The sequence below is a fragment of the Clarias gariepinus genome, chromosome 18 (genome assembly GCF_024256425.1).
Source record: "Clarias gariepinus isolate MV-2021 ecotype Netherlands chromosome 18, CGAR_prim_01v2, whole genome shotgun sequence".
NCBI lineage: Eukaryota > Metazoa > Chordata > Actinopteri > Siluriformes > Clariidae > Clarias > Clarias gariepinus.
In genome coordinates this window covers 21,985,712-22,006,617 of record NC_071117.1, presented here as the reverse complement: position 1 = coordinate 22,006,617, position 20,906 = coordinate 21,985,712, and the positions used below count along the sequence as shown (strand labels likewise).

The 20,906-nt window shown below is 36.5% G+C and overlaps 1 protein-coding gene across 5 annotated transcripts in view; it reads left to right on the top strand.

The window, feature by feature from the left end:
• Positions 1-20,906, top strand: part of dmd (dystrophin) — a 201,531-nt gene that overhangs the window by 155,335 nt on the left and 25,290 nt on the right. For all 5 annotated transcript variants that reach the window (XR_008355731.1, XM_053477075.1, XM_053477074.1 and 2 more), the window contains 7 exons: positions 103-260; positions 691-857; positions 5,641-5,752; positions 6,467-6,603; positions 13,380-13,418; positions 18,562-18,627; positions 20,559-20,624. Coding sequence is in view for 4 of the 5 variants with exons in the window: in XM_053477075.1 (XP_053333050.1) it covers positions 103-260; positions 691-857; positions 5,641-5,752; positions 6,467-6,603; positions 13,380-13,418; positions 18,562-18,627; positions 20,559-20,624 (745 nt within the window). In the remaining variant the exon portion in view is untranslated. The remainder of the gene's footprint in view (positions 1-102; positions 261-690; positions 858-5,640; positions 5,753-6,466; positions 6,604-13,379; positions 13,419-18,561; positions 18,628-20,558; positions 20,625-20,906) is intronic.

Below are 20,906 nucleotides of genomic sequence, written 5' to 3'. Positions count from 1 at the left end.
ATTGAGCGTTGTCTGTTTTAGCAATTTGAATTTAAAACACACAGTTTCACATTTAACCAGAATTATGCTTCATTTCTTATGTTGAAATTCTGTTTTCACTAGTTCTGTTTAGACAGGTGGCTAGTGCCACAGGTTTCTGTGACCAGCGCCGTCTTGGCCTTCTGCTGCATGACTCGATCCAGATCCCCAGGCAGCTGGGTGAGGTGGCATCATTTGGAGGAAGCAATATTGAACCTAGCGTGCGCAGCTGTTTTCAGTTTGTAAGTCTGTGTTGACCTTGTCATGTTTTAATTTGAACATTTGTAATTAAAAAAATAATTCTATGGAGGACTTCACATTTATCACAAAAATCATTCATGCTGAGGAATCCATTAGGTGTAATATTACATAGAGGTATGTGTAACATAATTGGCGAGAAATTGGTAATAGTAATATAAGCAATTATAATTACTTATAGTAACATTCAAGTACATTAAAGTAATGTACAATACAAAATATTGCCGCTGTTGTTAATTCTGGCAAATTTAAATACAGATTGTTTGTGCATTTCTTTTAAAACAAGACTCTAAAGTTGTACTGATTTCTAAAGACCAAGCTGATGATGGCAAGCACAAATTCTCTCAGATGGTGCAAGAAAAACACCTGTGTTATTATTATTATTTTTTTACATTTGTCTTTTCTATACTAAAGGCGAATAATAAGCCAGAACTTGAAGCTTCAGTCTTCCTGGACTGGATGCGTTTAGAGCCTCAGTCAATGGTTTGGCTTCCTGTACTCCACCGTGTTTCAGCAGCAGAGACAGCCAAGCACCAGGCCAAATGCAACATCTGCAAGGAATGTCCTATTATTGGCTTCAGGTATTTATTTCTTTATTTAAAATAAACATGTTGTGGTTTTTCTCTATTTTTGGTAGTTAAGATATAAAATTACTGTTTAGTTTCATAAAAACATAGGCCTGTGCCCTGTGAGATCAACACCACTTAAATTTATTTCATGCAAACCACAGCAAGACAATAGTATTAGTGTCTTGCTGTGATTTGCATGAAAAAAATTTAAGTTCTGTTAATCTCACAGGACACAGGCCTATGTCACCATAACTAAATTTAAACTTATTATTTATTAACTGAATTTAAGTTTATTAACCAAATTTATTGCACATAGCATTGCTTAGTTTGGTAAATGTTACTATAGAGTTAGACTGGTTGAAAGCACTTGGGGGTGTGATGTTGCTTAATTAATTTGATGCCTGTTTCAGCGTCACCCAGATGATGATAGTTAGGATTTGGTATTAACACCACATTCTGCACTATTATTTAAAATGATTAGTTTAAGACTGCTTTGCAGAAGGATGAGTAATCAAACAGGACTCATTAGTAATTATTATTATTTGGTACTTCTGGTTGGGCCTGAATGTAACATTCATTGGTACAGATGTCGCCATTAAAACGCACGTTTCGAGAAAAGGGATCACGCAACTTGCCGCAGCTGCGCGCAACAAGCTGTGAAAATGCCCTTTAGGGGGCAGTCGTGTTTCAGTCTGAAGTATTGTGTGTCTACTGAAGCCGAAAATCTCGATAATCTCTTGATTATCAAGCGACAGAGCTCATAAACGTGTCGAGCTCAAACTGTAAATACTGATATGTTTTTGTTTTTTTCATTTTCTTCTCTCCTTAAATGATGACACTTATTTAACTGTATTCTCTCCATTCTGTATTATAATTATTATTAGTAGTGCTCCGAATTTATTATTGTTATTATTCTTATTATTATTGTAATGCACCCGCGCGTGTGCAAAAAGACTACAAAGATGTATGATATGTTAGCCTAAAACATTATTGTTTTATTGTGTTTATGTGCTTTAAATATACACTAAACAATAAACACTGTCTTGTGCAAAGTAAAAGTCAGTTGTGCATGCGGCTTTTGATCAACGCTGAACCCAAACAGCAAAAGAACATAATAATAATAATAATCATCGTGATTTTAGCTGTTCATGTCCACCATTAAATTATTATATAATTATTAATAATTAAAGCTGCTCACATCGCACACGCTTTCACTAAAAAAAAAATGCAGTGTTTATTCAGCAAGTATATGTCGCTCCTCTTTATGATTAATAAATATTATGACTGAAACAAAGCTGCTTGTGTCGGCTCATATCGGGAGCATTTTTATCAAAGGGGAGATGAAAGGTGAAAGTGTGTACCAACAACATAGCACAATGCATGTGAATAAGCCTTTTAGTGAATGTAAAATGTTTGCGTAAACCCACGGCGCGCGTGTGCGCTCTTTTACTTTGCCGAGTTTTGATCTAAGGTCAGATGAACACGCGCACCGATATGAGAGATTTATAAGAGATTTCTCTTTCCCAGAAATACAACAAACACACATTTATACGTGTTAGTTGCATGCGGCGCTGTTCGAAACGCACGCGGATGTGAGCTGCTTTATTTCAGTCATAAAATACTAACATATTTTTGCTGTGTAGTGGACCGCATGTGCACAACCTCTCGCAGGAAACACAGCACCGGCAGAAGTAGACTAATGATTATGAATGCGTCGGAGAAAACAGCAAAAAAAAACTGACTGGCCAAACAAGCACCAACAACAGCTCAAGGGCTTGTAAAAACATTTTTATTATTTAGACTAGCTAATTAAGTTCACTAGCTAACGATTTTATTTGTACAAAGAGTGAACTGTTATATAGCTTCTGTTTGTATCGGTTTATTGTTAATATAAAAGAAATTACATTTCAAGACATCAAAATTTTAATATAGAAATAACTGGGAAAATAGACCTTCAGAATAGAACATTAAATTAAATTAAATTTGGTATAATATGGTTATAGTATTATATATCGCGGCTGTGTGACTGCTTTCCAGACTTTTTGGTGGTTTATTTTATTTATTTAGTTTTGTCTTTAATGTTAACTAAACAAAGCAGTGTCTTCCCACTGGGGGTTTCTCCAGCATACTGTATATCAGATTGATGGACATGAGTCCTCATCGGTTACATTTTTGGTGACAACATTGTTTCAGCACACATATCATAATATTTTTAAAAAGCTCGATTCTCCTCTTTAATTTCCTACATAGTCTAATCAGCGCTCAACTGCACGCATAAAGTTTTCGAGAGCGTGGAGGAATTTTGTTGTACTAAATAATATTTATCCAGTATAATCAGGGCCTCTTATTTCTGTTTACTTTAGGTTGTTGTTCTTGTAGTGTTACTGTGTTTGCTGTGCAATGTTAGACACATTCAAATGCAAATAATACATCCCAGGTGTAAATCAGCTGTTCTTACCTATACACTCGGAGAAACTAAAATGAACCCCCCCCAACTGTGCATGGTTTCAGCAAACTGGGGAGGATCTTGGATCTTGCTTCAGGTCTCTTCTTAAATTTGTGTAAATTTTAAATCTTCTGGATTCTACATTCTAAAATTGACATTGTTACCGTTTTTAATCCCTGGAATGAGATTTTCCTTATCATAACATGCGTTGTATTGTTATTAATCAATCTACTCTGACTTTAATAACTCTACAATATTTTAATTTTAGATTTTATTTAAAAATCAATCAATCAAATTAAATTATTCCATTTGTATTTACCCTTGTAAAATAGCATTAAAAATTATGGGTTGTGTATCAAGCGATTAAAAACAATACAAGGCATTTAATGATAAGGAAACTTTCTCTCTTCCATTCCAGTGATAAAAAAACAGTAAAAATGTCAATTTTGGAATCCACAGACGCTTAGTGGTCCAGGCACAACCTAATAATCTTTGTATGATAAAATGACACGTGGCATGAATCTACACGAAGCGCTTCAGTTTAAATAATCATTTAATGCTAAACTCAAACAACAAAAGGACATGATAACAATCAAAAGAATAATGTTGTTCTTTTTGCTGTTTATGTCCACCATTTAATAATTAATTAATCACATCGCGCTCACAAAAAACCTACATGTGTAGCTTTTATAATTACACATGATAAAATCTAAAGGCTCACTGTGTTATGTTTACTTTGCTTAAATTTGATCCTGAAAAGATTTAATTAAATTTAAATTCTACATTTGTACTGTGATTTTAATACGGTGATTATGAATTTGTTTAACTACTAAGATGAGAACTAAGATCAAAAGGCTGATAAACCCGCGCACCGATATGAGCAGATTTATCGATAAAACTACAGACATGAAATGCAACAAACACAAAAATATGTGCTACTCGCTAGCAGGCAGAATCCCCGGGCTTTGCCTGTTCTTTCTCCATTCATAAGTACTGTAGTAGTACACTAAAAAATGGTACTTCAGCGTAGTAAAAGTACTCCAGCATGAGTTATATATATATAAAATGAAAATATGTATAAAGAAAATATAATTTATATATTCGTGTTTCATTAAATTCTTAACATTTTAATGGTTAGTGATTGTTGCAGACATTCACACTATTTTTGGGGGAAGGGATTGGCTTGTACAGGCTACTATACGCTGATCAGCTATGACACGTAGCCTTCTGAATTTGGAGGCCAGAGTTGGTTGATTGGAAGCACGTTTGAAGGAGAAGATAACGTCACAAACACACACACAAACTCTCCGTGCACACACACACAATCTCTCCGTGCAGATACACCGTGCCGAACTGAACAACGCGGGAAAACACACAGTCTAAATGGCGACATCTGTATATGGAGCTATTCATTCTCTCTACCATGATAAAAACCCCACATTCAAGCTAAAGAAAAGCTGCTGCAAAGCATGATGATGCTACTTCTAAACTTCACTCATGATGCAGTATATGTTTTTGTTGTTTTTCTTTTTTTGTGTTAAACTTTCGTGGAAAGGTTTCTATGATCAGGCCATAGTTAAAGTTTTTGACCTTCACACAAGGCACTGCATTTGGTAAAAATTTTATACCCAGAGGATGCCATGCCTACATTGAAGCTCAGATGTCTAAAAGAGACTTGGGACTGTGGTGTGGATCTTCAAACAGGACAGTAACCTGCCCAGGCAAAGGCTCACACCTAAATATGATTTAGAGTCTATGCCTAAACAGCCTGTTTAAGACTTGAAAATTGACGCTTACTAATGGGACTATTATATTATTATACTACTAATGAGTTTGAATTGCAATATTTTTTTGATTAATCACAGTGATCACAGTGGTTGACTTATTATGCATCTTGTCATCGTATACATTTAGCAGTATTTTACTGAATTTAAGTGGAAGGTATCAGCAGTCACATGATTACTGAGCACCAGTGCCATGCCATATCACTGCCTTCCCCTGGTTTGACAGATGATCTGTTATACTTTTTATCATGAGCCCTTTCCATCTTCTCCATGCTGCTCTAGATATTAAAATAACAACAGACGTTAACACAATAAATTCATGACTATAACAATTTAATAATTAAAATTTTTGTTCTTGTTTAGATCATTTTACATATAACAACAAAATTGTCTTCACAGCTGCTGTTAATTAACTTTATTAACTTAATTTTATTTAACATTGTGCAAATTTCTTTGTAAAAAATGTACAAATATATTTTTCATAAATTTTTGACAGTTTAAATGACATGTTTATTGGTAACCATTATAACATTTTAACATTGTGATTTATTTTACCTTTATGCAGGTATAGAAGCTTAAAGCACTTTAACTACGACATTTGCCAAAGCTGCTTTTTTTCTGGAAGAGTGGCTAAGGGTCATAAAATGCAATATCCCATGGTTGAATATTGCACTCCGGTATGTTTGCCCATGCTTCCCTTTTGCATTCATTAGTGTGTGTTCGTGTGAGTGTGATTTTTTTTTGTGCAAATATCTGGACAGTTGTCTGCCTGTAGTCAATACACTAAAACCTCGGATTGCGAGTAACACGGTTTGCTAGTGTTCCGCAAGACAAGCAAAGATTTTTAATAAATGTTGACTTGAAAAAAAACAACAGGTCTTGGTTTAAGAGTACCAAGTATCATGTACCACGCATGTGCTTCTTGTTTTGACGCCGAGCGTCACTTGATCACAACTGAGCCAATGGTTTTTCTCTTTCTTGCGCTGTGGAATTGTGGGTAATCGTCTTCCCTGCTTGGTTTTAATTCGCGTCTCTCACTGGTATAATCAACATCCGTGCACGCGTGTACTGTTTACTATAACACTGTACAGCTTGTGTAAAGCAAAAGAAAGTCTTATTAGAGAGGTTAAAGATCCATTTTCTCTCTCTTTCTCTGTCAGCTTGCACTTTGTGTGTGAGGGACACCATGCCCCCTTACACACACCCCTCCTCCTCTTGCCTTCACACACACTCACACACACACCCCTCCTCCTCTTTGTTGTGATTCTTTTTAAAAGAATGAAAGGAGGAGGATAATAACTTTTACATATGACTGTATATATTATATTTACTTTATATGTATTTGTATTTATTAATTATATGCATTATTTTTATTTATGTGTTTCTCATAGACAACCTCTGGTGAAGATGTAAGAGATTTTGCCAAGGTGCTAAAGAACAAGTTCAGGACAAAACGTTATTTTGCCAAACACCCCCGCATGGGCTACCTTCCTGTGCAGACCATTCTGGAGGGTGATAATATGGAGACGTGAGAGATGCTTTCAGTTTCATTTCATTTTGACCACTTGTTTGGATTGCTTGTGTGTATAATGCCTGTGCATTTTCTGTCACATCTATGACAACAAAGATGCAGGAGATAAGTACTACTGGAAGTGGGATGGGGATTTTGTGTCTCATATTCTTTTGAGGAAAACCAACCAGACATACAGCATGGGACACTTTCACAGGAAGAGTTACCACATCACAATTTTTCAGGCATGACAATTAGATTTTTAGCCATTGGGATTTCGAAGCCAGTGTAGTCTTATGTCGGTTCCAAGCCTGAATAATGGAGGAGGGTTACATCAGGAAGGGCATCTGGTGTAATACGTGCCAAATCAATAGGCGGATCATCAAAAATTTACTTACCGGATCAGTTGAGGTTGGGTTAATAATGACCGCCTTAGGTACCATTGGTCAGCGGGATATTTGTGGAAAATGGGTTACTGTTGACAGAAGAAAGAAGAGAAAGAGAGGGGGCAGACGTGACCAGAGAGAGAAAGGAAAATAAGGAAGTGTAGAAGTGTAAATGTTAAAATAGGAACTTTAAATGTTGGTACTGAGACTGGTAAATGTAGAGAGCTAGCTGATATAATGGAGTGGACTCAATAAATAGGAAACCAAGTGGAAGAGAAGCAAGGCTAAGAACATTTGGAAAAATTGGGCTGGGATGTGATGGAGAAAGATTTCTGAAGTGAGCTGGACAAAGTGGTAGTGAGTGTCCCGTAGAAGAAAGATAGGTCATTGGAGCTAACCTTAATGAACATGTTGGAGAAGGGAACAGAGGTCATGAGGAGGTCATGAGGAGGTGATGGATAGGTATTGTGTCCAGAAGAAGATTGTGGAAGGACAAATAACTGTAGATTTAGCAAAAATGATGAAAATATTGACATATTTTAAGAAGACAGATGAACACAGAGTGACATATAAGAGTGGTGAAAGGTGTACACTGGTGGACTATTTGCTGTGTAGGAGATGCAATCTAAAAGAGATTAGATACTGTAAAGAGGTTGCAGGGGATAAGATAAGATATACCTTTATTTGTTCCACAGCGGGTAAATTTCTTTGTTACAGCTGTGAGGGAAAAAAAATTGTGCAAAAAAAAAAAAAATTAATAATATATATATATATATATATATATATATATATATATATATAAAATCATATAGCGATTATATAGCTATATTGTAGCGATAATATAGAGAATATTGGATGGTGGTCTTCAGACATTGGAGGTACAGAAGAAGAAAATGAGAGTGAAGACTAAACCCAGGATTAGATGGTGAAGTTGAGAATGGAAGTTAAAGTTTTAGAAATTTAGAGAGGAGGTGAGTCAGGTACTGAGTGGTGCTAAGGAGATGCTGGACAACTAGTCAGCTACTGCTGGACGAATGAGGAAGTACAGGAAAGCATCAAAATAAAGAGGCTTGCCCAAAGAATTAGGATAGGAGATATGAGGAGAGTAGACAGGAGTATAAGTACGTGCAATGCAAGGTAAAGAGGGGAGTGGCAAAGGCTAAGGAACAGGTGTGTAGTGAGATGCTAAACTTAAAGGAAATTAAAAAGGATTTATATCAACTGGCCTGACAGAGGACCAAGCAGGGAAGGATTTGCTACAGCCTAGGTTAATAAAAGATGCAGATGTAAATGCACTGACAAACGAAGAGGGTGGAACGTGGAATGAGTATTTTGTGGAGCTGGTGAATGGAGAAAATGAGAGAGAGGTAGTACAAGGACATGGAAGTGTTTAGGAGAGATGGCAGTTAAGTTGTTTACTAGATTATTTAACAAGGGAGACTTCCGGTTAGCAGTCACATGGAGTAGACGTGTTAGATAGGTGCTTTGAAAATTTCTAATTTTTCCACTCCCTTATTCATCTCTAAATGTTGAATTAAATCTTTAGGATACAATAACTTTGTACTCTACCCCACGGTTATCTATTTTTTATTTATAATAGCTACCAGGAGTGTTACAACCGGGAAAAAAGATGACTCTGTGACCGATCTAACAGTTGAGGCTATTTCTGCACTTTTGGACAAACACCGCGAAGCGTTAGTGGTTGAATTTAAATCCTCGTTTAGTTTATTGGAAAGTGAACTAGACCAAATTCAAGCCCAGGTGGAGGACCATGGACAGCGCTTACCCTCATTAGAACTCGCTACAGATGACCTGAGCTCGTGTGAGCGAGTTGGAAAACATCTGCTTCGGTCTTCAGGAAAACAACTCTTTAAGTTATCGGCCAAAGTCGTAGACCCAGAAGGCCGGAGCAGGAGACAAAATCTGCGTATCCTAGCTCTTCCAGAAAATACTGAAGGTGGACTCCCTACCGAGTTTTTCTCAAAATTCTTGTGCAAGCTGTTTGGAAGTGAAACGCTGCCATCCCAGCCTGAGATTGACAGAGCCCACCGTGTACCTGCATCTAAACCTGCTTCAGGACAGAGACCTAGGCCTGTCATACCAGGTTAAAGACCTTCTGATTCGGAAGGCACGGCGGAGAGGGAAGCTGGAATACCACGGTCAGCAGATTTGTATCGTGGAAGACTACGCTCCCTAAGTATAGAGAAGTTTGAACTAAGTTATACAACCGTGGACTCCAGCCTTCTCTCCTTGGATATGCCCTCCCCATTCCCTCAATTAAATCAATTAATAATTCAGTTTTTAGGCATACCATGAGCGTATGGACTCCTATATCCAGCACGGCTGCGGATAACTCTCTCTACTGGACAGAAGAAAAAATACATAGACAGCTTGCCGAAAACAACGTAGTACAGTACACTATATTTTTATTTTTTTAATACGCAACTACAATTCTTAGGAAAGTACCCTTTTTTTAAAAAAAAAAAAAAAGAATTTAAAATCTAGCCATGTTTATGTTTTACCTGGTAAGAGTAATGTGTTAAACCTGTTTAGTGGTTATTATTAATTTTTCTATTATTATTTTCTCTATTTCTAATGACGTGGGATTTACTTTTGTTTGTTTTTTAGACTTACAATGTGACATGGGGGAAAGTTGTTTTGTGTTTTTCTCTCATTTAGAGATTTCAGTATTGGAGTGTTGAAATGTTTTATTTATATATTTAATTCTTAGTTTAAAATGTAAATTATTAATTATATTGTGTTTATTAGCTATCTTGGTTTGTTGGGGGCAGTGGGGTGTGGGGGGAGTGGTGGGAGATCTCCAAAGCCAGTTTTATGTTAGTTCTTTGTACTCGGTGTATCTTTAATAGGTTGCTCTGTGTTATACACTTTTGTTTTAAGTCTGACGCTAGTAATTTCACTATTATTTGTTTATCCACCTGCATCTTCTCTCAGGGAGAATAAATAGTTCTTTAAACTTTGTGAGCTGGAATGTTAAAGGTTTAAACCATCCGGTCAAGAGAATGAAGGTGCTCTCACATGCTTAAACAACTTAACACTGCAATAGCATTTGTACAAGAAACTCACATTTGCAGTTCTGATAATTCTCGTCTTATGTCACGTTGGGAGGGCAGCAAATACCACTCGACCTTTTAGGCCAAAGCTAGGGGTGTCTCAATTCTAATTTATCCAAACATCCCTTTTGAGCACCATAATGTTATTACAGATATACATGGTCGTTATATCATTGTTTTAGGGAAATTATTTAATGCTAATGTAGTGTTGGGTAATTTGTATGCCCCTTATTATAATGATGTCTCTTTCTTTAAACATTTTTTTCTGTTCTACCAGACCTGAGCTCATACTCTCTCATATTAGGGGGAGACTTTAACTGCTGTTTAGGTCCATCATTTGACAGGTCATCTTCAAATCCTATACCTCTGAGTAAACGCTACGCCACGCTACTTCAGTCCTATCTTTGCAGGTTTGGTATCTCTAACATATGGCGCTTCCTTAATCCAAAAAAGAGAAAATACTCCTTTTTCTCACATGTTCATCATACTTTTTCCAGAATTGATTATTTCTTTATAGATAATCGGTTGATCCCAGTAGTTAATTTTTGTGCTCATCAGAGCATTGTGATATTGGATCATGCTCGAGTTGTTATGTCTATAAAGCTCCCTGATCTCCCTCAAATTAATACACATTGGCACTTTAATTTATTGTTACTGATAGAGAATGATTTTATTAAATTTATGGAAGACTAGATAGATTTTTTCTTAAACACAAATGAAACACCTGAAGTGTCATGTTTAATTGTTTGGGATGCTCTGAAAGCCTACCTCAGGGGAGATCATTTCTTACACGGCAAATATGAAAAGGAAGGCATATAAAGAACGAAAAGATTTGACCAACCAAATTAAAGAAATTGATCAAAAATATGCTTTATTTAAAAATCCTGATCTGTATAAAAAAGCAAGTAGAATTGCAAACTAAGTTTAAATTCATCTCAACACATGTAATTAAACGTCAGTTATTAAAGAGTATGAGACAATTTTACATTCATGGTGACAAATCTGGGAAACTTTTTGCTAATTAGTTAGAGAATTTACAGCACAACACATTGCAAAAATTTGGATGGAGGATCACTACCGACCATTTTAATATTAATGATGCATTCAGGAATTTTTATTCTTGATTATATACTTCTGAGTTCCAAAAGGACCAGGACCTGGACTAGTTCAGTTAAGAACTTCTTGACTCAACTATATATCCCAACATTGTCCCCTGATTCTAGGAAAAGTAAAAATTTTTAGCTATCTCATCATTGCAATCTGGTAAGTCCCAAGGTCCTGACGGGTTCCCAGAGTTTTTTTTATTCTCCTTCTCATACCTAGTCAACCTAATCAGCCTGCCTTGGTGGAAATGGAGATAAGGCTGTTAAAAATCTCTCTGTCTCTGCACTCCTTGGATATGCACTCCCCATCCCCTCAATTAAATCAATCAATAATTCAGTCATTAGGCATACCTTGAGAGTTCAGAAAGCACAGCGGTCTTCTGGCCTTTTCTCTTTCCAGTCCTATCATCTCTAACCATCTCTTCCAACCTTCTTTATATTACTCAGTGTTTCAGGAATGGTACAATAAGGGAATCAAGCTTTGCAAAGATCTGTTTGTTGATTAAAGGTTTGCATCGTTTGAGCAGCTTTCTGAAAGGTTTAACCTACCCAATTCTTATTTTTTCAGATACCTGCAAGTAAGACACTTAATTGGCTTTATAGTACTAAATTTCCGTGAGGCTCCTGCTGAAAATAAACTAGATAATGTCCTCTATTTGTCCCCGCTGCAGAAAGGCCTAACATCCACTATTTATGGTGGATTGATGGGTTCCAGTCACACCCATTTGAGTAAAATTAAAACTGCTTGGGAGAATTAAATTTGTCACTGTCAGATGATACTTGGAATTAAATTCTTAAGCTTGTCAACTCAACCTCCTTATGTGCCCGCCACTCTTTATTACAGTTTAAGGTTGTACACTGGGCTTATTTCTCCAAACTTAAACGTTCCCCTTTTTTCCAGACGTTGATCCTTGCTGTGATAAATGTAAAAGTGGAGAGGCGTCTCTTATTCATATGTACTGGACATGCTCAAATTTGGAAAAATTCTGGAGGGATCTTTTTAAAACCTTGTCGTACATATTGAAATGCAACCTTGAACCAGATCCTTGGATGGCTCTTTTTGGTATCACTGGAGAGGAAGGAAGCGTCTAACTCCAGCTAAACAGCGTCTGTTATCTTTTGCGACACTCTTGGCTAGGTGTTCTATTTTATTCAAGTGGAAGGATGCCACGTCACCCACTCACGCCCAGTGGCTCAGAGACATTATGTCCTGTCTGTCCCTGGAGAAGATCCATTACTTAATCCGTTATTTAGACTTGAAATTTCAACAGGTGTGGGGGCCCTTCCTATGCTTTTTTATATACATTTATAGTTTGATTCCCTTCTTATTTAATTGTTTATTTGTTAGTTTTCTTTTCTTTTTATGCCTGGCATCTGACCTTTTTTATGCATGTAAAGCTGGCTGGAGTCAGGGAGGGGTGGGGTGTGTGCTATAGGGGTTTATAAGGGGGTTATAAAATCTGTAGTTACATGTTTACTCTGTTATATCCCTGTTTAAAATCAATAAAAGTATTGTTGAGAACGAATATTTAACAAGATTATTTGCATGGTATTGCATGAGGAAGTCAGGGGTGGCAGAGAAGTATGTGAAGGTGGTGAAAGGAGAGCTCTACAGTGGTGAGGTGTGCCATAAGTGTGACCGAGTGTGAGATGAGTGTAGGAGGTGCAGGCATGCACTGAAGAGGCATGAAGGTCAGTAGAAGCAAGACGGAGTGTTGCTAGGAGAGATGGTGGGGGGGGGGAGGGGGGGTGTAGTTGCAAGGTGTAGAGGTAGGGAAGGTAGAGGAGTTTAAATATTTAGGGTCATCTGTGCAAAGAGCAGGCAGGGTGAAACGAGTGGAGAAGAGTAGCAGGAGTGATCTGTGAAAGAAAGGTATCGGCAAGAATGAAAAGGAAGGTTTATAAGATGTTGCCGCTGACAGAAAGACTGGTTTGGACATGTGCAAAGGAGGGATGAGGGGTATATCGGGAGGAGGATGTTGGAGGTGGAGCTGTCAGGTAGAAGAAAAAGAGGAAGGATCAAGGGGAGGTGGTGATATGGATGTGGTGATGGAGGACATGCAGGAGGTTGAAGTGACAAGGAAAGATGTGGAGGGGTTAGATGGAGACAAATGGTTTGCTGTGGTGACCCCTAACAGCAGCGGCCAAAAGAAGAAGTAGTATCAGTTTTGCACTAATAAAATTATGAAATAATGCACAAAATAACTGTGTGTATTTTATTTGTTTTGCAGCCCTGTTACTCTGATCAACTTCTGGCCTGTTGACCACCCGTGAGTATTTTTGTTAAAAATATTAATTTTAGTACAAACAGGCATTTATATAATATCATTAAAAAAATCTAATTTACCAAACAAAATCATACCAAATATAAGTCTTTTGTCATTGTCAGCCATACCTTTTTACAGCTCCATGACAGTAGTAGAAAATATGTACATTTGTGTGTTTTCATTTTCACAAATACATTAGTAATTTTATAACTATAAAAAAGCCTAATAATATTCTTTTATATATGTTCAATAACAGTGCTGATTTTGAGATTTCAAGCCAATTATTTACTAATTGTGTAATTTCAGCAGCACTTATGCTATTATACTCATGCTATTATATGACCGTTGCTGATAGTACTGTAGATACTGTATTATTAATGTTCTAATGACTTGTCTAATGAATGTCTAATGAATGTCAAAAAAGCACAGTTTTATTTATTATGTATGTGTTATATATAGCAAGCAACACTGATTACAACAAAGCATACTGAATGCTTTTAATTGATTATTGATTCAGTATAAGTTGCTCAAGTGGCTGTTATTTTGAAATGCCAATAAGCTAAACTTTACTATATTCTCTTAACAAAGCTGCAATAAACAAGTATTTCTAAATGTTTTTACACTACATTTAGAAAATCCTCCACTAATTTTTACATCTAGATGTGTCAAACAACAACTCAGTATTTAGTTGTATATCCCTGGCTTGTATTAACTGCCTTAAGCCAGCAACTGTTGCATTCTTCTCTTGTGATGCTTTTCCATTTTTGAAATTCAGCTTTTTTTCGCTTGTTTGTTATATGTGATTTCGGTCACGTCAGAATAAGGTAGACCCCTGCTTTGTTCGGTTAAGGTCTGGTGATTGACTTGGTGATTTTAACCTTCCAGTTTCGAGCCAATTGTTGTTTTGGCTGTGTGGTTAAGGTAATTGTTTTTGCTGCATAATTAAGTTTTTTCCCAAGTAGACCAGATTAATTTCTCTGTAAACTACCAAGCAGGATGTTAACCATTGAATGAATTCTCTTGCTACCATCTTATACTAACAAGAGTTACTTTGACTGATAAAAAAAATTCAAACTTTTTAAGTTTGCTCCGCACACAAAGTAAGCCATGTCTCCCCAAAAAGTGCTTTCACAGTATCTACGATCAAAAATTGTTAATTTACATAAAGCTGAAAAGAATTACGAAGTTATTTCCAAGACTTTGGAAATTTACCAGTCTACAGATCTACAATTTGAAACACAAACTACAAATGGAAACACTTTGGGACTGTGGCTGTTTTGCCAAAAAGTGGGCGCCCAGTCAAATCACCCAAAAAGCACAACAGAGACTCATCAGTGAGGTAAAAAAACAAGCCTAAGTGACTGTCAAAGATTTAGAGGCATCATTGGCTAACATCTGTGTTCCTGAGTCTACAGTATATAAAACATTAAACATGCAAGTTTACGAAAGAGCACATTGACGATCTTTCTAATACTATTTTCTAATACTAATTCTAATTTCTAATATATATATATATATATATATATATATATAGTGGAGATCGAAAGTTTGGGCACCCCAAGTAAAAATGTGTATTAATGTCCATAGAGAAACCAAGGAAAGATGGAAACATCGCCAAAAGCCACCAAAATGCAAATGAAACATTCTTAGATTATGTAAAAAAAATGTTGGATTTTATTTTCATCATTTACACTAGCAAAATAACAGAAAACAAATAATGGTGTCTGCAAAAGTTTGGGCACCCTGCAGGTTTAATACCTTATACTGCCCCCTTTGGAAAGTATTACAGCTTGTAATGTTTTTGTATCCAGCCAAGAATCTTTCAATTCTTGTTTGAGGTATCTTCGGCCATTCTTTCTTTCAAAAGTCTTCCAGTTGTTTGAGATTTCTGGGCTGCCTGTTACGCACTGCTCTTTTAAGGTCTATCCATAGATTTTCAATTATGTTAAGGTCGGGAGATTGTGAAGGCCATGGCAAAACTTTCAGTTTACGCCTCTTCGTGTAATGTACTGTTGATTTTGAGGTGTGTTTCGGATCATTATCTATTTGTAGAAGCCATCCTCTCTTTAACTTCAGCTTTTTCACAGATGGCATCAAGTTGGCGTCCAAAATTTGCTGAAATTTTATTGAATCCATTTTTCCTTCTACTTGTGAAATGTTACCTGTGCCACTGGCTGCAATACAACCCCAAAGCATGGTTGCTCCACCCCCATGCTTAACAGTTGGACAGAGGTGCTTTTCATTAAACGCCACGCCAGTGTCGCCTACTTTTAACGAGGTTCACCGGTCATTTGACCGCCTATTGTTTTGAATGGGAAGCTGTCATTGACACACAATGATCGCTAGATGGCGCTTTTACCCAAAGCAAATAGTTTAGCTCCAAGATAAACTTGCACTTGGGCAATGCGCCATTCATTCCTGCGTTGATAATCAGCGGTAATTTTATAACGTTTTGAGAAAATTCATTAGTTCGTTCATTCTTGAAGCTTCTGAACTTTTCGGATGTTTTTTTTTTTGTTGTGTGACAGTGCTTTAGATGGAGAAGATCTATGCTAAAACAATGTAATGACCTCTCCTGAGGATATAAAGCTTTATTATTGGGTTTGAATAAATCAGATCTAAAATTCGTAAATTTTGTAAAATAACGAAAACTGATGTCTCCGTTTCCTTCCTCCTTACATTTGTCTGCATCACCTTTTTTCCCCATTTTAATCTGTGTATTTAAGTAAAATATAGTTTGCATAAAGGTCTAAATATTCCTTTTTATTTATGGACAGGTGTATGTTTGATCTGCATTATTGCATTATGTTTCAAGACATGTTTCATTTACCTTAGTTAAATTTACACATTTACACCTTACAGCGTGAACACACTGAAATCTAATGCCACGAAAAGAAAACAAATCATATGATCAATAAAAAATAAAAGCATATATGGAATGAAACCTGAGATAGTTACATATACACACTGAATGATGCATAGATAGTATACCCGATCCCTTGCGCCATCTGCTGAGAGAAATGAAAATCGCAGTTTGGAAAAGGCAGGAAACGACATGAAGTTACAGCGCTCTCTGTTAATTTTCTATTGGATTAGGGTCTGAAGACTGGCTGGACCACTCCATGACCTTAATTTTTGCTTATTTTTAAGCGAGTTATCTGGGAATTTGCACATCATTCTCTGCTTCAAACTCGAAAAAAGCCATAGCCAAACAGGGGACACAGGAATCAACTCTGGAATCACTTTTAATTCTTGTGTATGACAGCTTTGCAGGTTACACAACAATTTTTCAAAATAGATTTGACTAAGTGAGGGAGAGAGAGCAAGATCGATAACCTTAAATGAAAACCAGAAAAAAGGGTATTTTTGCTTATTTTTGAGCCACTCCTTAGTTGCATTTTATTCAGCATTTTTCTTCCTCCGAAAACAGCAAGTCGAGTTGATGACAAAGAGCTCAATTTTGGTCTCATCTGACCACAGCAGTTTATCCCAATCTTTCTTTGTTTATTGGCAAACCTCAGACAGGTCTGTGCATGTGTCTTCTTGAGGAGGGGAAACCTTGCTGCGCTGAAAGATTTTAATCCATGCAGGTGTATTGTGTTACCAATGGTTTGTTTGGTGCCTGTGCTCCCAACTGCCTTGAGATAATTCACAAGTTCCTCCTGTGTAGTCCTGGGCTGGTCCCTCATTTTTCTTATGATTATTCTTACTCCATGAGGTGAAATCTTGCATATAGGGCATACAGTATAGGGTTACTTTGTATTTTTTCCATTTGTAAATAATTGCTCCAGCAGTTGTCTCCTTCTCACCAAGTTTCTAGCTGATGGTCTTGTAGCCCATTCCAGCCTTGTGCAGGTCTAAAATCTTGTTCCTGACTTGCTTTTACAGCACTTTGATCTTGCTGATGGTGGTTAGGTTTGAATGGAAGATAGAGATTTTGTGGACAGGTGGCTTTTATACACATACCACATTGTTGGAGCACCTTCTTAAATTAATGTGTGTACCACAAGAGCACATAATCTGTGAGAGGCAGAATTATTGTTGGTTGGTAGGGGATCAAATACTTATTTCCCTCATTGAAATGCAACTTAATTCATAACATTTGTATCATGTGCTTTTTCTGGATTTTTTTTGTTGTTGTTGTTATTCTGTCTCAATCCTTTACCATAAACCTTGATAAAAATTATAGACCCTTCATTTCTTTGGGGAAACTTAGAAAATCTGTAGGGGATCATATACTGTTTTCCCCCACTGTGTATTGGAAATGTTTATGTGGAAATTAGGATTTAACTATTTTAAGACCACAACATCAGAAGTAAAAAGGGTACTGCATATTATCATAAAAACATCAGCCTATCGATAAAGTATGGTGGAGAAAACATCATGGTTTTGATTTGCTTTGTCATAGAGGGAAAGATGAATTCCCAAGTATTAAAAAAAATTCTTCAGGAAATGTGAGAATGTCTGTACTTTGGCTGAAACTCTGTAGAAGTCGGGTAATGCAACAGGACAATGACACAAAACACCAGACCAAGCCCACAACAAAATGGCTACAGAAAAACAAAATCTACCTTTTGGAGTAAGTACACTCTAATGTATCATTGGACCGCTGTTTTTAATTATGGCACAAATTCGCCCTGGCATCATCTGGAAGCTTGTGGAAAATTACAATATTTGACACCCAGAGTCACATCAACTACTTGCATTTCTGTCCAACAGAAGCAACCAGACCTACCAATTTCCTTAGTTGTTTTCTTTCCTTGGTGCAGGGCAATAATTGAACTCAAGCCCATTAAACCTTATTAATCTTGTAACTCCTGATGGTAGCAACAGATAATGCAGAGATGAGCCACAAATCACAATGCTGACACAACAAAGGTAGGTGGAAGGTTTTAGGTGGGCCAAGTAATTGGCCAAACCTAATTGAACATGCATTTAACCTTCTGAAGATGAGACACAAGGGTGAAGACATCCTGGATGGATGGATAGATCAAACTAAATATGCATTAAAGAAGCTTTAGTTAAAACATGGCAAGTAGGACTGCAATGTGTGCAACAGTTTGGTCATGTCAGTGATTGCCAGCTTGAAGCTTTTAAGTGCAATTTACTTTTATTTGTATTTTTTTTTTTTTTTGGTCAATTGTAGCCCAGCATCTTCTCCACAGCTGTCCCATGATGATACTCACTCACGCATTGAACATTATGCTAGCAGGTGAGAGCAACATTTTATAAGTTAGAAACATAAAAATACAGCATGAATCACCTGTATTTGCTTTTCCTCTAATAGAGAAAGAAAATCTTTAAAATCCATTTCAGTTGAAGTGAATCTTTCACATCTTAACTACCTCGTAAGCTGTTTATTTAAAAAAAAAAATTGGTATGTTTTCCTGTTACTGTTTAACTAGGGGAATCTCAAGGGAAAAAAACATTTTCACTTTCAGTATTAGAATTTTTCATATCAGTCTGTGTTTTATCACCTGAGATGCATATTGGTTGTGGCATTTTAGCATAACCATTTTAACAATTCTCTAACTGGAAGGATTGGCAAAACAATATCATTAACACCAATATTTACAAGGAAATAATTTTTCATAGCAGATTAAGCCAATATTTAGTAAGTGCAGCTTACAGCTGTTTATGCAAATCATCTGTGTTTACATCTTTGGGGTGCCAGTTTTTTCTTTAAAAAAACTAAATTAGTGTAATACCACCGTTGCCTTTAAATATGATCACTTTCCTTTAAGCCCTCTAAGATTTCAGGGATAAAAAAAATACAAAAATAAAATTGTTTTTTTCTTAGCGGTCAATTGTACAATAAATGCAATATTTACATAAAAATCTTTTTAAAAGCACTAATATAATGATTCTATGAATGGTAAGCACTGAGTAAATATTCTAAAGCAGTCTGGTATATTGTCAGTATATTACTGCATTGGTTTACAAATGGCTGTTAAGTTATAAATTATGAATAGTTAGAAATAGCACCTCTTTCTTTTTGCATAAGAGATGCTAAATTGTGGTTAGGAAATCATAATGCTTGTGCTAAATAAAGGCTATTTTAGCGCCTGAGCTATATTTAAATGAATAACCAAAATGGAAAACACTATGTACAATTGTGACTTTGGTTATAAAGACCTGTTTAGTACCTGGGCACCTATTTAAAAGATGTTCACTTTAAGTTAGGGCATGAAAGTGATGTGCAGGTTCCAGCCCTGTAGCAGTAAAATTTTTAAGCATGAGCCTATTTGTTTATACAAGACTGTCACACGTGCGCCAGTAATGGGCATGCAGCTAAATCTTTTGTCACTCCTTGCTCACTCCAAAGGCTCACTAGATAGGTGGCTCATAAGTAATTTATGTTTTCTTGGTCTGCATACACAGTGCCTTGCCAAAAAAGAGTCGCGAAGGGGTGGGGCTGCAGAAATGGCACAGCTAGCGTATAACCATCTTTAATGATGGGGAATTTAGCTTGAGGACCTGGAGGGCTATAGAGCAGACTGAACGGCAGATGCTTAAATACATGTACTTTAGGGATATGCGTAGAACCGAAAGCCACTATTTGATATCCGCATTGAGGACAGCCGTGAAAAGACTGCACAAGCTCCCTCAGTCTACAGGAGACTCTGCTCATGCAGGCCCACTGGGCGCTGCCTCCAGACCCGCACATGCGCATTCACTGGTTTCCACTTCTTTTCCCATTCTCCCTCATTAAACACCTTCCTTTTCCCTCTTTTCCAAATAAAATTACTCCTTGTAGATTGTAGACCGCTCATTGTGTCTGTGTCTGTAGTGCCACCCATGCGTTAAACCTGTTACAAAGAGAGGTAAAGAAATGGCTATGCACTCTACATTACAGTTAAAAAAAACACAGACCAAGATGTCAGTGAGTAGAAGAAATTAGCTTAAGGTGCATACATTAAGTTGTGCGTGAATGCTGCCATATGGCTTTGTTATAAAGGTCTTCATATACAGTATGTACACAGCATATAGCAAGACAATTCCCAGGTGTTACTTACCACCCCAGGCAGTTAGGAAGTATGATATATTCTGGTCAGCAGTATTTAAGAACTAGCATTAAGCATCTGTTCCAGTGCATTTTGACATATGTGACACTAACAATAATAATAATTCTGTCTTTTACAGGCTGGCTGAAATGGAAAACAGAAATGGGTCATATATGAATGAGAATATTTCTCCTAATGAGAGCATGTAAGCTGTTACCTTTTTTTGTTTTATTACCAATAAATTAAATGTATAGATGTTTGAATAAATGGTACTTCCACATACATTCTATGGCAAATCAGGTAAGCCTTTGCATTCATCCTATAAATATGTGCTCTCAGACAATAATATAAGTTGCTTATATTCTTATTTAAGCCATATTCACTGTTTATCATCCTTGCTCTGATATTAAAAGCTTAAAAGTAAAGCCAGAAATTAAGAAAAACTTTTAATATGACTTTAAAATAACAAAAATTTAAGAAGAATTTA